General features: G+C 42.3%; 1 protein-coding gene across 1 annotated transcript in view; it reads left to right on the top strand.

The window, feature by feature from the left end:
* The window catches only part of SETBP1 (SET binding protein 1), a gene marked incomplete at its 3' end in the record, with an annotated part of 105,550 nt that extends 87,844 nt beyond the window's left edge, over positions 1-17,706 (top strand). Inside the window, exons 3-4 of the mRNA XM_009583610.1 lie at positions 11,658-11,825; positions 17,407-17,706. Of these exons, the coding sequence (XP_009581905.1) occupies positions 11,658-11,825; positions 17,407-17,706 (468 nt within the window). The remainder of the gene's footprint in view (positions 1-11,657; positions 11,826-17,406) is intronic.
* Positions 17,707-17,709: the final 3 nt, after the last annotated feature.

Below are 17,709 nucleotides of genomic sequence, written 5' to 3'. Positions count from 1 at the left end.
ACCCCATATCTATTGATCTGAAATACAGAAAAGGAGAGAGAAGAACAATATATGCGCTCCCAGTGTGCATTATTTTTCATCTCTGGTGCTGATAAAGCAAGCACTCATTTTAGTGATAAATCAGCATTAAAGTGGGATGAATGGACTCAGATATTAAAACAAAGCCAGCGTAAAACCTTCTAAACATAAAAATTCCTCCATTACAGTCTCCTAGATTGCAGGGTATATGGGGACTTCTATTAAGTGCTGAGATTTTACTTCAAATGCGTGTCATACTCAGAGTATTTCTCATTGTATGAACTGGGGCATAGCTTATTACACATAAAGAAGAAAAATGAAATGACTAGGCTGCCCAGTAGGGAGAACGCTAACTTGGAAATCAGCACTTTTGGATGCTCTTATCAGCTCCATGACTTTCAACCCATCCTCATCCCACCTGTCCCCAAGTGTCTACCTCCATGGCATAGCTGCTTTCGCTTGTGGCTGTGGTGAGCAGAAAGGTGTGGACCCCTCTGGGGAGCAGTTCAGATGTTACTAGACTAAGCTAGATGATGGAGGTACCCACCTGGTTCTTCTGTTTTCCTTTTGTGAACAGTATGGGCAGCTGGGTTTGAGCAACATCCCTGGTACTGTTTACTTTTCTAACACAGACATCACCACTTAAACTGGCGTAATGCAAATATAACATTTCAGTTAGAAAGAAAAAAAAATCAGCTGAATTTGTGCATCATACAGATATTGTCTTTTGCTGAATGCATACACAGGGAGAATGAAATCTTACCGTTTCTGGAGGAACATTGCGCTGTTTTTTCTCAGTGGAGGTCTCTTAGTCGAACTTGTTCAGCAAGATTTTTGCTAATTATTTTGCTAACTTCCCTTAGATTTCATCATTTTTTGTACACTGGATGTGGCTGAAAAATGAGTCCGTCATTACACCAGCCCAGCCCTTGTGCCTCATTCGTCCTTCCCCCATGAGCAACTTGACTCTTCTGCCCATGCTTCATGCCAGCACTCTCCTACCAAAGCTGTCAGTGTCCCATTTAATCTGTGATAAATACGAATGACTCCCGACTCCATTTGCCTAGGGGATATCAGCTCTATCTGCCACATTTAAAAATGATCATCCCTGTTGTTAAGAAAAACAACAACTCAAAACACCACCCTTGACTTTTCTCATTACTTACGGACTGAAATTTCCCCATCTGTCTTTCCTCAGCTGTGTTCTTGAGAAAGAAATCCTATCTTCTGTTTCCTTCCTCCCCAGTGAGCATAGCCTCATCCACTATGACAGCTCATCTCAGTGTGACTACTCATCTCTAGGTAGTTCCTTGCTCCTAGCTGCAGGTTTTTTTATTTCTGCCCTCAGCGTACCTAATGGCTTTTTATGCCTTAAAAAAGAGCCCTTTAGTTCACTCTTCCACCTAACTATCCTTCCTCAAACACTTCTTTTTCACTTCACTTCTTTCAAAGATTTTAATTTTTCTCCTTCCCCCTCTGCAAGAGAATTTAGTTCTTCATCACCATGTATTAAATGATTCATCGCTGAGATATTTCATGGCAAATTTCATTTCTCCGGCACCATCGGTCTCTGTCTGTCTCTCTTGATTCTGTCAGTCTCCAACAACAATAATCTGTAACTTTCTGCTCAACTAAAAGTTTCAGGCTCTGGGCAGGAAAAGCCTTTGACTCTGAACCCATTAGCAAGGCCCTTTAACTTAAATCTGTGTTCACAAGGCCTGGGACTTTGACTCTGAATTAGCCTTTTGAACCCTCGGGTTTTTCTTTCATTAAATTTATTGATTGCTGTCACCTGCGTATAACTAACATGTTCTTCTACTTTGATCCAAGTTCTACTGGAAATCCTCATTTCATGTGCTCATCACTTCCTGGCATGACAGAATTTGGTGGTTTCTTCCATGACATTTTCAAATCCCAGTCCCACTCTGAAGGGCTGTGGGACCTGGGAAGGGCATGCAGGGGTCTCGAGGAGACTGGGTATGAGCACACTTACAGTCTCCTTGGGTTATTGTCCCATACTGTCCTGGAATACGAACTGCTTCCACCAGCTCCATTAAATCCATTTTCATCAAGGATGGAACTTCCAGACGCACATCACTTCATCTCCCATGACCGAGGCTGCACATCCTTTACTCCTCAGTCTCCTGACTCAGGCCCCCTCCGTTTTCACGCTGGCAACGTGCAGAGGAGGAGGGAAGGGAACAAGATGGAGGATTCATGATTCTTCTTGTAGCAGTACAGGAAAAAACAATTCCAAACAAAACCAAAAGGCAAGGCTCAAGACTCCATCTCCTAGGAGGTCTAATTCACTGCAAATATAAGCTTGAAACAGGCGGAAGATTGGCCTTTTTGATCACACTGCAGCTGATCATCCTCTTAGCTGGAGGGGCAATGGGAATTTGAGACTCATCCTGATGATAAGCAAAATAATGCTTCCTTACTCTTTCTTCCTCGGGTTTAGTACTTGCATGGATAACGCTAACAGCTCTGTTGTTTTCAAACATTGCATGTCATTGTAGGCTGCAGATTCCTGCATCCTGCAGCTCCACGTGGTCCTGGGACCTACCTCCCAAAAGTGGAAGATGATCTGAAGCCTCTATAGACAACCCCACAGCTGTATATAGCAACAGCAGCTGCTCTGCTTGCTCAGATAATGCCTTGCGAGGCTTCAGGTATGCAGCAGTTGCCACTATGCTCCCTGTCAGGAAACACAATTATCTTCGTAAAGAAGTGAAGAGGAAGACTTGCACCGCGTTTCTTGAACTCAGGCGTGGAGATTCACCCAAGTAGAAAGAAATGGCAAGATGCATTTAACCTCATTAGTTTCAGTAGGGCTGACTTTGTGCAATCCATCAGTGTACAGATACATTAGGGGAACTAAACTATTTCCACATCTCATTTACATAATGGATGGGATGTGAAATGAGTCCTATGGAAGAGAAGCGCCCTGGAGGCACTAAAGTTTATCACAATATGTAAGAGTTCTTTTAGATCATTGCATTAAATTTCCACTAACAAGATAACAAATTAATTGTCTGTATTACTGTACTAACCCAAAGCGGATAAAGTATATGATTTCAGCAGAGGAAGGCAGCTGTTTAAGACAGCTTGGTGCTTATAGGAGGAGGCAGAGGAGATTAGTATGTCTCCTAGCATTTGCGTGCCATGATGCCAGCCCTCCTCCTCCTGCCCCTTTAAGAAATCTGCCTCTTCTCTAATCTGATGTTGGACTTGAGCTTTATTAGTGAAGTGAGGGAGAATGAGTAAATCAACTGTATCAGACAAGCCTCAGGACATCTGGAAATTGATCATTCTGCAGAAATAAGCACTCTGTGTTTATTAGCTGGGAGTTCATCACTATCGCTTCTCTTTATCCAATTCCTAAGAGATTTCAAAGCTATCATCATAGCATTAGCTCTTCTGACTGTGCTACTGCAGATAAAGATCAGAAGATCTATCTAATGATGGCTTTCTCGGTCTCCCTCTTTCTTTTGCTAAAGCTATCCTGATTTACAAAAAAAAAAAAAGTAGGAGGAAAATAGCTGGAATGAAATAAAGCAGTTTCCGTGTCTTAATTTTTTGCCTGTTGGCAATGAGAGTAATTTTTTTTTTTTATTCTACAGGAACTTGGTTTTATTCAGGGGGACACATCCTGCAGAATAGAAAATCCCTTATAGAAGAGGTGGAATTTGAAGTTTCTAATGTGAAGGAAAAGGGAGGAAGATAAAAGGACCTAAAGCCATAAAGCAGTACTGTACATTGAAAGTACAGTTATTTTTAAATGATAATACACGTCAAATAGAAGCCAGGGAAATGAATTCCATAAGTTAGAAAGGTAATAATATTACTTTAAGAAGAATAATTACTTTCCTTAACTACATTTATCACATAGTAATTCAGTTCTCCCTTCTGGAATATGATGCAATGCCAAACTTTTGACTGATTTATTTAAAATCAGCCTTAAGAAAAGATTCACCCAGATAGGAGGTTTCTTCTGGTTCTTTATTCAAACCGGAGGAATTATCAAAATGCAAATACTATGACTAACTTAACTTAACGTTTAGAAGTGCATTCCTGTACAGCTGCATTGCGTAGCTACATTGTGCAAAGAGACTGGGAGAAAAATGGTGTGTAAGAGTTTTCCGATAACAACGGTCAGATGCATAAACAGTTTAAGTACAGCTGTGGCTTTCCAGAAATCTGTTTGGAGTATGAAACCGAATGCAATGAACTCTCTAAAGAACAATCTTCTCCAGCAGAAGCTTCACTGAGCTCAATTTTTATCCGCTGATTTTCTCTGTTTTCCAATGGCAAATTAACATTTACTATCTCTTTTGAACTGGCACTTAGAGTTCCAGCCTGGGTGCACGCTGTGCTAGATTCTGTACACAAATTAAAGAAGAAAAGGTGGATGTTGTCCAAGAACCTTTCTATATAAGTACAAGATGAGAGAAAACAGATGAATGCAATAAGCAGAGTGAGCATGATTTAACAGTAAAGGAAGGATAGTTAATTAATCCGTTTGTACAGAGCCTAGCACAATGGAGCTAGACCACATTACTTGCAACGTAAGTACTTAATAACAACAACAATAATGACTAGGCCTTTAAAATTAATTTATTAATTATCAGTCAGAGCTCATAAGTTGCTTAGCCGGTGAATGAAGAATGCCAGGTTTTTATCCAAAGTATCAGGGGACCCATAAATCTTTAAGAAAAAGGCCAGTTTCACGTCAGTATTGTGTTCCTTCATACACAGGCTTTCTGCCAGTCTGCCCTGAACTAGAACAGTGCTTCTCCTTATTCACTCTTTTACTTATGATCATTATGACTATTTATTTATAATCATGCCATCACTGTTTTAGGTTCTTGACAATTTCCTTCATGCCTGCCCTTGCTTTTGAAGCTGTCCTTTCCCTTTGTCCTTTCTCATTAAACAAATAATGACTGATTTCCTCCCTGCTTTGCTGCCCGTTGCTCACTTGCATGTGCACGCAGTGTTGTCTGTGCTATCAGTAGGACTCAGGAAAGTTAAAGTATGGGTCTTTCATGGGATGAAGCAGGCTCTAATTTGGAGGAAATGTGCAAAGATCAACGGACAGGCAATAAATAAGGTCTGAATCAGGCCACCCGTATACATCGTCTTGTTCTCTCTCTGGAACAGCCACAAAGGATAAAATACACTGGAATCATGGATGTGTGTGTGTGAATTTTAAACTCTGAGCCCCCTGTGATGGTGTTGCAGATGATTTATTTTCACCTGATGCAAAGATGGGTTGAACTGGAGGGTTCTCTTACGTAAAGCCTTCTGACCAGGGCACCCCAAATGAGAAGAAGTCATCCAATGAAAGGTGATGATACCATGCCAGCAGGTCCATCCACCCAAGGGATAGACCTCCCACTACTGCAGCGTGAATCGCAGCCTTGTGAGCAAATCGCCGCACCTCCGTGGGTTTCCAGCGGTGCCTCCGAGTCTCTGTTTGGTATCTGTGAAAGAATCCTGATGGTTTTTCCTTATTGGCTACTCCAGACCCCTAAATTACTCCTGTTCCTCAATTTAGATGAGAATTTCAGTGAGGTGAGTGATATAGGCTGAAGAAACCAAGTGCCTAAAACAAAAGACAGATGGCTGAACCCATGATTCACTGGCGATGAGCTGCAATTGGGCCATGTAGACTTTGAAGTAATTCATTACATTTGTATCTCTTCTGTAGGGGGAGGATTTTCCTCAATGATTTGTATGACCTTGCTAAACCCAGATAGGTGGTAATTGAGCAGCAACTACTTCTTCAGAAGAAACAGAATAAAAATATTGAAAATATTGACTCACCCCAAAGGCAGTAAGCAGCACTTTGGTCTTTGACCTTTAAGCATCCTAGGGTAGTCAATAACCTGGCTGTTAGATGCTGTGCCTGCCACTGATTTTGATTTGGGAGTAGTTTAACCTTGAACCAAGATCCAAGTAACCACGGCAACAGGAAGTCGGCCTCTCCATCCAAGGAGTGGGAATCCATAAATCAAGGTCCCTAATGCAAACACTGTGTGCAGGTAGAGATTTGAGAGGATAAGTGGTTTGTGAGGGATTACCTTTGAAAAAATGAATGACTGTCCCTTGATATGTTGAAGCACAGCTTCACAGAGACTTTTTTTTTTATCAATAGAGGTCAACAGGTTACAGCTGCATGTTTTCATACGGCTCTTTATATAGGCCCTTCAGTTTAATTAGAACCAGATGTTGAATTTATGAGGTTGTTAGCATTATTATGTACCATATGCACATGCATATATGTGTATGCGTATTGATACATGCACCCACATATGCACATTTCTTGCGCACAAACTACATTCATGAATAAATAATGTTAAGGCTCAAACTCAAGCACTACGGAGTGGTGAAACCTCAGTTTTGCATACGCACAGTTCCATAGTGCTGTCATCCCATAGGCATAATTACCTGGTCAAATATCCCAGTTATTCTATGGGACACTGCTTTATTCAATGTATAGCGCTCACTTAACGAAGAGCTATTTGGTAGTTGGATTTTCCTCTCGCTATTCAGTGAGTGACATCATGTCTCATTTATTCCACATTTGTAAGCCTTGGTATGAATAGATGAATGTTTCATGAATGTTGATAATTTTATTTTCGCAGCACTGCTCTTGAGATATTATTGTTCTCGTTTGCAATAGGGAAGCTGAGCAGAGAGAGATTGAGGTTGAATGGATACAATTTGAGATGCTTAATACTTGATTTGAGGCTCTGGAAGGACGTGTGGTCTAATAGGCAGAAACTCCTCTGCGCATCTCCACCAAGCCATGACCTGTAATTCTGTTTCGCTCCTGACTATTTCTGCACTCAGACCCGTTGTCCTCTGTTAAGTCCCAGGCTGATATCAGGTCACAGGTCCATCAGGACTCCTATCTCTGACTGGCCTGCTCTGTAGCCCCTTCTTTCAGATTCCTCTCACCAGCGCAGTTCTGTGCCTGAGACTTCTGGAGATCTCTTCCGCGGTTTCTGAGACAACCCATAAGTCTCCTGATATTTCACATTTCATGTGCAAGGGACAAAGGTGGGGACTGCTCATAGCAGCTCCAAGCTGCAAATGCAAGGAAATGTTGGTTGGTATCTGGAGAGGCTGAGCACAGTCAACAGACGTAGAAGTTTGTGCAGCAGTTTCTGGCTCTGCTTCGAGATCTTCTCGATCTTCTGGGAAAGATATCAGGGTACTTGTGGGAACACTTTGAGGAACTACCAGGTGCCACCCAAGTGCAGACAGGGATAGCAGTGGGGGCTCACTGCTGCTGGGAACGAAGACCCCCATCTGCTGACTTGACTTGCTGTCCAGGGAAGTTTGCTGCTAGCCTGGGGCTTGGATCAGGGAAATTGTGGAGACATACCAAACCAAACCTGAGTGGCAAATTAAATCAAGCAAAGGTGGCAGGAGACTTGCATGAATGACCAAGGAGCTCCTGAGTAACGTCAGACATAAAAAGGAAGCAAAAAAGAAGTGGAGGCAGGAACAGGTGACCCAGACAACTATGGAGACAATGTCCAAGCATGCAGGGATGGGCTTAGGAAGCCAAAGCCTATCTGAAGTTGTATCTAGCAAGGACAGAAGGGCAACGAGAAATGTTTCTACAGGTACAAAAACATCAAAAAGAAATCTAGGGAAAATGTGGGCCCACTGCTGAATGGAGCAGGGACCCTGGTGGCAAAAGACCGGCAAAAGACTGAGGTACTCATTGTCTTCTTTGCCTTATCTTTACTGGTAAGACTAGCCAGTCAGGAATCCAGACCCCTGAGACTGGTGAGGAAAGGAAACTTACTCTTGGTGGAGGAGGATCCGGTTAGGGAACAGTTAAACAAACTGAACATGCATAAGTCCATGGGGCTTGACAGAATGCACCCACAAGTGCTGAGGGAGCTGGCTGATGTCATTATGAGGCCATTCTTGGTTATTTTTGAAAGGCTGTGGTGATTGGGAGAGGATCCTGAGCCCTAGAAGTCCAATAAGGGCAAAAAGAAAGACCCAGGAGCAATAGGCTGGCCACCCTCATCTTAATGCCTGGAAAGGTAATGGAGCAAATAATCCTGGAAAGGATTATTATTCCAAACTTATGAAGGACATGAAGGCGATCAGGAGCAGTCAGCATAAATTTATGAAGGGAAAATCATGCCTGGTCAACCTGATTTTTCTTATCTCGACTTCAGCAAGACTTTTAACACTGTCTCCTCTAACCTCCTTACAGACAAACTGATGAAATACAGACTAGATAAATGTACGCTGAGACTCAGGACTGAAAACTAGCTGAACTGCCAAGCTCAAAGGGTTGTGATCAGTGGCGCAAATTCCAGCTAGAAGCCAGTCTCTAGTGGTGCACCCAAGGTGTCAATACTGGGACCAAAACTATTTAACATGTTAATTAGTGACCTGGGTGATGGGGTAGAGCGCACCTTCAGCAAATTTGGAGGAGATACAAAACTGGGAGGAGTGGTTGATATGCCAGAGGGTCATGCTGTCATCCAGAGGTTATTATTCCAAACTTATGAAGGACATGAAGGCGATCAGGAGCAGTCAGCATAAATTTATGAAGGGAAAATCATGCCTGGTCAACCTGATTTTTCTTATCTCGACTTCAGCAAGACTTTTAACACTGTCTCCTCTAACCTCCTTACAGACAAACTGATGAAATACAGACTAGATAAATGTACGCTGAGACTCAGGACTGAAAACTAGCTGAACTGCCAAGCTCAAAGGGTTGTGATCAGTGGCGCAAATTCCAGCTAGAAGCCAGTCTCTAGTGGTGCACCCAAGGTGTCAATACTGGGACCAAAACTATTTAACATGTTAATTAGTGACCTGGGTGATGGGGTAGAGCGCACCTTCAGCAAATTTGGAGGAGATACAAAACTGGGAGGAGTGGTTGATATGCCAGAGGGTCATGCTGTCATCCAGAGGGACCTCAACAGGCTGGAGAAATGGGCTGGAAGTAACCTCATGAAGTTCAACAAGACAAGTGCAAAGTCCTGCACCTGGGGAGGAATAACCCCATGCACCAGTACCTGCTGGGGGCTGACCAGCTGGAAAGCGGCTTGGCAGAAAAGGCCCTGGGTGTCTTGGTGGACACCAAGGCGACCATGATCTGGCAATGTGTCCTTGCAGCAAAAAAGGCCAACAGCTTCCTGGACTGCATTAGGGGAAGCGTTGCGAGCAGATCGAGGGACATGATCTTTTCCATTTATTCAGCACTGGTGAGGCCACACCTGGAGTCCAGTTCTAGGCTCCTCAGTACAATAGAGACATGGACATAAAGGAGAGAGTCCAATGAAAGACGACAAAGATGAGGGAAGGTCTGGAGCCTCTCTCCTATGAGGAAAGGCTGAGACAGCTGGGACTGAGAACGCTTAGGGAGATCTTATCCATGTGTACAAATGTCTGATGGGGAAGAGTAAAGAAGATGGAGCTAGACTCTTCTCAGTGGTGGCCCGTGACAAGACAAGAGGCAGTGGGCACAAAATGAAACACAGAAGGTTATGTCTGAACATCACAAAACACATTCTTACTGTGGGGATGACTGAGCACTTGAACAGGTCACCCAGAGAGGTTGTGGAGACTCTTTCCTTGGAGACATTCAAAACCTGACCAGACATAGTCCAGGGCAAACTGCTGTAGCTAACCCTGCTTAAGCAGGGTGGAGTAGGCTAAGTGATCTCAAGAGGAGCCTTCCAATCTCAACTGCTCTGTGATTTTTGAATTTTCATGTAATTTAACTGCCAAAATCTGATGCATTTTATCTGGGGCCCATGTGCAAGTTGAGATTTGAAAAGAGAACAAATTTATGAAGGATTACCTTTGAAGAATGAACGACTGTCCTGTATATGTTGAAGCCCAGCATCACAGAGTCTGGGAGAGGTTTTCTTAAACTGGCAAAGACAAAACACAAAGTTCTCACCCTAGCAGACTTTTGCTTCATTCTCATGAGAGAGGGGCTACTGGATTTTTACAAAGCAGCAGCTGCCAGGGGTTTTCTAAAATGGGCAAAAAACCTCCCAGTCTTATTGTAAAAAGTGACTGAGACATTTTAGCTGCTTTTCCGCTTGGTAAATTCGTATACTTATAGATATATATGCAATATGTATACACACACATGAATTCACAGAAATATTACATATAAATGGGTGGGTACACATTCAGTTGTATTAGGCAGTGTCATGGTTTAACCCCAGCCGGCAACTAAGCCCTACCCAGCCGCTCGCTCACTCCCACCCAGTGGGATGGGGGAGAGAGTCAGAAGGGTAAAAGTGAGAAAACTTGTGGGTTGAGATAAAGACAGTTTAACAGGTAAAGCAAAAGCCACACACACAAGCAAAGCAAAAGAAGGAATTCATTCACTCCTTCCCATCGGCAGGCAGGTGTTCAGCCATTTCCAGGAAAGCGGGGCTCCATCACGTGTAACAGTTACTTGCGAAGACAAACGCCATCAGTCCAAACGTGCCCCCCCGTCCTTCTTCTTCCCCCAGCTTTATAGGCTGAGCATGACGTCATATGGTATGGAATATCCCATTGGTCAGTTGGAGTCAGCTGTCCCAGCTGTGTCCCCTCCCAGCTTCTTGTGCACCCCCAGCCTCCTCGCTGGTGGGGTGGGGTGAGGAGCAGAAAAGACCTTGACTCTGTGTAAGCACTGCTCAGTGTGTAAGCACTGCGCAGCAGGAACGAAAACATCCCTGTGTTATCAACATTGTTTTCAGCACAAATCCAAAACATAGCCCCACACTAGCTTTTATGAAGAAAATTAACTCTATTCCAGCCAAAACCAGCACAGACAGATATCTAATATCTAAAATTTCAATCCCAGCAGTTTAAATTTGACACTTTTACAAGCAAACAAAATAGGTTCAAATCATAAGAGAGTTTGAGAAACATTGTTAAGGGAGGAATCTACCAGACCTGAGTGCATAAGTTTGATTTTTCTGGAATATTTGACCCCTTTGGTATATCTCTTCTCACTCTTCTCACTCTTCTGCATTGCACTCATCTCTTCTGCGCTGTAATCCCTAGGTAGTAAAATGTATGACAAATTGCTCTTTTTTTTAAACTCCCACCTCTTTAATGAGTTGTAAGGTAAATTTTCATTAGAAAGGGGATTCCTAAAAAATAAGTGTAATGTACCTAGGCAGGGAGGTACATACTGAGGCTGTTCGTGATGCCTGCTCCTTACTCAGGCGAAACACCCATTGAGTCAAGTCATTATAGAAGAGAAGTGTGTGAGTGTGGAGAATACACTACCCAGACAATGACAAATAGATAATCCCACTAAATACAGATATGAAGCATGTCTGTCTTTATACATATATCAGAGTGTGGTTTTGCTCGGAGAATAAAAAGTAGTAATGTGGAATTATTATGTTGGTTTACCATTGTTTATAGAGATCAGTGATGGTACATCCTGAAGCAAAATTGTCAAAAAAAAAAAAACAGTCATGATCCTTGCTAGTATCAAGACCATATTACAGGCACATACACAAAAAAATATGGAAATATATCAGGGTAGCAGGGACAGCAACTGACTACTCTTTTCCAGATATTCCCCAGACACGTTGTTTTATCAATATTCATCCAAGTTTTGTTTCCTTCCCCAGGAATTGCAGGTCCCCACTTAAAAGCAGACCAGACTTCACTTCATAGTAAAATGGAAAGTTCTGCCTGTAACATGATGACCAGAAGGAAACCAGCAGCTGTTGACAGTGTTGCAATGCCCACTCCAGTATTATCTCTCCTACCTTCATCATCAGCAACATCTGAAGCAGGTAATGTTGTTTCTCTCCATCCCCTCTGTTTCTTCCCCGTCTTCTTCGTTCTGGCACTGCACTGAACAACATGTGCTTGTACTGCTCTTCCTGATTGGAGAAGTAGCTGCAAATGTGCATATCTAATGTGATAATCAGGCTGTAATTTTTCTAACACTTTCTTATCATGATCATATCTTGGCATATCAAATCTATTTTATTCACATACCACCACTTGTGCAATAATGAGGACACAAGTAGGACCAGCCCGTATGGTCTAGCAGGGGACACTGAAGCAAGACTCTTGGGTTCCTTTCTCAGCCCCGTTGTTCATTTATTTGAATGTTCCCATCCCTGTAGCACGAACATGCTGAATACACAGAGAATAGCTAAGGAGCAGCTGAGATTTCTTTCTGCATACTTCAGTGATTTTAGCATAATATTCTGTCTTGCAAATGCGAGAAATTGTCTGGGGCAATGAACAGTGATTTAAAACATATCAGAATAAATAAGTCAGAATAACATGTTTTTCAATCAACTTATATTTTGTGCTTCTATTTTGAATCAGATCAGAAAGGTGATAGCTTTATACAGTCAGAAATTGAGCCAAGTCATTCAGGCGTCATCATGCCTTTTCTTGGGCATGGATAAAGAAGTTGATCTTGAATTGTGCCTTAATTTCCAGTGAATGGGGAACCCACTATACATTATCCTACATGCAGCCATTAGGAGTTTCATAGTTTTGTCAAAGCTTTGATTCCACATTCACAAAAAATGTATTTGTATCACTGAGTTACGGAATGATTACATATATAATTATGCAATTGAAAGTGCTGTTTCGGTGCACTCCTTTTGATATTCCTCTCATTTCCTGAATAAATAGTGAAAACAAGGGATCCATGCTGTAAAGTAACCTCTATAAAGATAAATTTTTATATTAAAAAATCAGGATTCTCTGTTTAGTCTTTAATACTTTCCTATATATAAACTAAGGACAGATCTTTAATGCAGCGGAGAATGAAAGCACACAAATATTTTATGATCAGTTTCAAGATGAAAGTGTATGCTTGACTGCATAGTTCATTCTTTCCATTTTCAGAAGTCTAATTAAATTGTTGGTTTATCTGTAGCCCAGATGTTGAAATAATTTAGTTGAAAAAACTGAAAGAAACTGTGTTAATGGGAAAACAGGACAGTGCTATGGGTTTCCTGTAATTAATAGGGAGCTCTTTGAAAATTCCTCCGTTCAAATCAAGTCGACAAACTGAGCCCAGCTGTTGAGCAAAAGTCTTCTCTGTGCCATGTTCTTGTAAATGGCCTTGGGCAACTCCGAAGAGATGGAGAATGACAGGCAGTAAGAAGGATCTTTAGTGCTGCAGACATAACAAAGCCGTCCAGAATAAAGTTAGGGAAGTGATGGAGAACTTCCAAGGGATCTGACCTACCTGGGCTCCCCTCCTCATTCAACACGGCTGTGCTGGACTGGGTCCTCCAGCCTGCTTTAAGCTGCCCTTGGAAATGTATGGTTTTGGTAGAGATTTCTCTCTTTGCCTCAGAAGCTATTTCCAGCATCATATCAATCCTCCGTGACTTCCCGGCATGGCCCACGGCCGTTTCAATTTGTCTCTGTCTGTGAGACAGAGCCTTACTGCAACTGTGCACCCTGGGGAAACACCGAGCCTCCATGTTCTTATTTTAAATGTGTAAGGCTGGTTTTTAAGACTAACGCTGGTTCTTGCTTGTTTGGGGCAGCTAGGTGAGGTTGTTTGGAGAGTGGGAAAAAGAAGAAGGAAAAGTACAAAAGCCTGAGCTGCATCAAGTATTCACTTGGGGCTGAATTGTGCCAAATCGTTCCAGGTCTTCATGGAGGCAGCGCGTGGCCTTGCAGCCTGGGGAGTTATAGGAAGATAACTGTGCCCGGGTAGCAAAGTGTCCCCCCCTGCATCCGCAGCACCCGGAGGTTGCCATCATGTTGTATCATCTCTGTGGGAGCATATTTCCTTTTTCGTATGCCTGCGTGCAGACACAGTGTTACTATTTCCCACCTCCTCTTCAACCCCTTTTAGATTAATTCCACCAGATAGAGTAAGACGAAAGTCTTCCTCCCAAAGCAAGATTTCCACGTGCAAATAGCAAAGTACGTGCAGGAAGAGAACAACAAAGCCTAAAAACGATGCAGACCAACCTGGGTCCAGGGTTGGGCAGGGTCTGTCTGGATAAAATGGAAAAAATTAGTATTTAGCTTTGGTTTTCAGCAGAGCAGTATATCACATGGCAATATAGCAAAATATTTTATATCAAAGATTGCTTACCAAGAGCTTCCAGATGAGTTGATAACACCTAATGGCTCTCACTTCAATAGTGGTTTATTTTGGCAGATCTCCCTGATATTTTGTCATATGCACACCTCATCAAATCTTCCCCCTGCAGACCCATCAGACTCTTTTCTGCATAGTCTCCATACTCCAAATGTAGAATCAGATGTCCCTGACTCTCAGTAGTCAAAATAATACTGGGTTTCCTAATATCTCCTTTAAAAAGCTTGACTTGAAAGCATATTACTTATTCAGTACATGCATTCTGACTATTGGCAGACTATGTAACACAACTCAAATACTTTCTAGAGCTTGCAAGTTCAGAGGCTTGCTAGGAAGAAAAGCAAAAGCATCATTAGTAGTTTCTAACAAGCTTCCTGAGAAAGTCATAAACACCGCAAAACATTTACAAAAGAAAAATTAGTGCAGTAAGCCAGCACAGAACAGCATAGAATTTTTTTTTTAAATGACAAAATGAGTTTCAATCCAAAAGGAAACGGACTGTCACCTTGAAAAGTTTTAGGAGGGCAAAAAGGTATCTAAACAATGTGAAGGAAGACACTGAGAGTGGTGTTCAGCTTATAGATTTACATGTAAGTGTAGATATCTACCCGCAACTGTCTGCATATCAGTTAATTTTGGAGAACTAGGCAGATTGGCAGAAAGCAGATGCCTTCCTTTGCTCCACTCAGGCACTGTCTACTCATCATCAGGCTCCATTTAGGACACTCAGGGTGACCTGGACCTCTTGGGTGCCTAAGACGCCCATTGGATTTGGCAGGGTGGACAGGAGACCTGCACCTTCCTTGTCCAGTATGAGGGTGTCAGAAGAATATCCACGGTCACCTTAAATTGCTTTGAGTTCCCATTTTAGAAACGGAGGTCATCCTCTACCAACTATACAGACCAGATCTCCATTGACTGCGATGGGGTGGTAATACTAAGCTGCAGAAACAACCAACTACAGATAAATCTCAGTAAAGATATAAAATCTTTGCAGATACTTGGCTAATGCTGTACTTCAAATTTGTTTCCTGTCCTTTGGCTTACTTTCTTTCCAATGAAAGTTGAGAGCAATGCCAAATTTCCTGATTTCACCATGAACCTTGCAATGTTTCCTGTATTTTTGCTAAAATTCCCATCTTCAAGATTTCCATCATCAACTGAAAAATTTCAGCTTTACTTTCTGAAAAAAAATGGCATCTTGAATATGGGAATTTAAAAAAAAGTCTTGAAAATGTGCCCTCACAAGAGCAATAAAAGGCAAAAGGTGGACAGCGAATATGAAGAGTGTGCAAAATATTTGATTTCTTAAATCTTCTGACCTGAAGCTGCTCTTAGGATCTGGGAGGGTCTCAAAGGAGTCGAATGCTTGGGGCTGGAAATATTGGGACTATATATGTCAGTCACCAGCGAGGCCAGATGAGAGTAATCATTTTGTGTGACAGGGATCTAAGGTTTTTTTGATCAGATGACTGAGAAATAGCTCGCTGCCACTTGCCCTTAGGGCTCTTGCATCCACACTTTTTAGGGGTGACCTACTTGAGAGGAATTTTATGCAACTAATTAGCTTTTCCTGAGCAACTTCGATATTTCATTTCCTTTCTCTTTTTCTTTGGTACCAGAATGACTGCATTCTTCTTTTCTTTTGTCCTCTGTGAATCACAAACTGCAAATGGGTTTTATTTTTCGTTTTGGTGTGGGGAGTGGGTTACATATGGAAAATGTATTTTGTTTTGTAATTAATAAAAACCAGACTTTGGGAAGTTGGCCATCCAGGTCTTTATTTATAAGAGAGCATATGTCTGTGTTTTGTTTATGACTCATTCCTACTTCTTGCATTGTAACTTGGGTTTGTTTATGCAAGCTCTTTGCTGAATCCAAGCAACATGGTGGTATAAGAGCCAATAATTTGTGTTCTCCAAGAGGGGAGGACAGTGAGTGAGGTTTGTATGCTGAATCTGTCATAGCTCGTAGTGAGCAAGGGGAGATTCCACCACTTGACGGCTCCTGGTTATCTGCAGAAAATGCTACAATAGCAACTTTATTTAAACTACTGCTAGAAGATTAGCCTGTTAGCCATGAAGGGAGTGATAACCCCTAAATGAACCTTTCTCAAAATCTTGGCTGCTCTGGAAACTTCAAGGATTTCAAACCCAAATGACTGCTTGACAGTCAGGTGTAAATTAAGTTTGCAAGTAGGTGTGGGCTGAGGTTAATTTGGTGGGATGTTTTATTCTTTACTGAAAAGAAATTCTGAACTCCATCATTTCTTTTCCAGCAGCACAGAAGGGATATGTTAGAAGTGAAAGGGAGCACCAGTTATTGCAATAGCAGAATTAATACATTCTGTTTCTCTCACGAAGGGGTAGTTACTTATAATCCGTGTGCAAATCCTGAACTCTGAACAGATGCCACGTTCAGTAAAGGACAATGAGACAATTTAAGAAAAACAAGCAAGGTCTCGTGTCCTAAGCAAAGCACCAGGAGCCAAGAAATGCTGGGTACTCTTTCCAGCTCTGACAATGACTCACAACGTGACCTTGGCAAGAGACTTAACTACTTTGGACTTCATTCAGATCTAAAGTAAGTGATCTGAACCAGGATTAAGCTTACTTCGGGGACCATTAAAGTCAATTATATGACTGAGTAGTTTCAGCTAGTATCTGTGGAGATGATAGTAAAGAAAGTCAGGCAGGGGTAATGAATTTACCACAGGTGAAGTGACCCACACAGCTTGTCTATGCCCACTAGTTTCAGTAACAAACACTTTTTGTACTAACTGGCATCCATGGCAAGGATTAAAGGCTGGGGTGAAGGCGTCAGGAGCATATGTTTGGGGTATAGAAACTTTAATAGTTACGGTGGGCCGATATGACAGCTATGCTAAGCAGCCCTTCCTTCCCTCCCACTAGAGATTTAGAAATGCGAATGAAGCAAACGCATGGTAAAACATTGCTGTAGAAAAGCTTTGTTGCTTTAGAAGAGGGGAGAGCTGTAAAGAAATCTCTGAGGACTGCTTAATAGTCAAAGTTGTGTTTTAATCTAGGACAGTAAAACAGGAGGTAACAGCAATTCTTCTGGGACCGTAATAAATAATCTTTTAACTTCCTTTTAGTTGCTTTTTTATGCAGAGTCCTTTCTCACAGCCATTGCTTCTTCAGTGGTCATATTCAGCCTACTGAGCTTGAAAGCATCTAGTCTTCATGACATTGAAAGCGGGCAAAGGAGGGTTTCCATTCACTGTTGTTTGACTCACCCCTGTTTCTGTTCTTTTCTCCCAACAGCCAGCCCACCACTGAAAAAAAGGTTCAAGCGCCGTGAAATCGAAGCAATCCAGTGCGAGGTGCGCAAGATGTGCAACTACACCAAGATCCTGTCCACGAAGAAGAACCTGGATCACGTGAACAAGATCCTGAAAGCCAAGAGGCTGCAGAGACAATCAAAGACAGGCAATAACTTTGTCAAGAAGCGGAGGGGGCGTCCTCGGAAGCAACCCCTCTCCTTCGACGAAGACTCCAGAGACCAAATGCCCGTTCTGGAAAAATGCATTGACCTTCCCAGCAAAAGAGGTCAGAGACCGACACTCA

The sequence above is a fragment of the Fulmarus glacialis genome, unplaced genomic scaffold (assembly GCF_000690835.1).
Source record: "Fulmarus glacialis isolate BGI_N327 unplaced genomic scaffold, ASM69083v1 scaffold5828, whole genome shotgun sequence".
In the NCBI taxonomy this organism is placed as follows: Eukaryota; Metazoa; Chordata; class Aves; order Procellariiformes; family Procellariidae; genus Fulmarus; species Fulmarus glacialis.
Note: the sequence above shows the minus strand (reverse complement) of the source record. Positions and strands in the feature narration are given on the sequence as shown.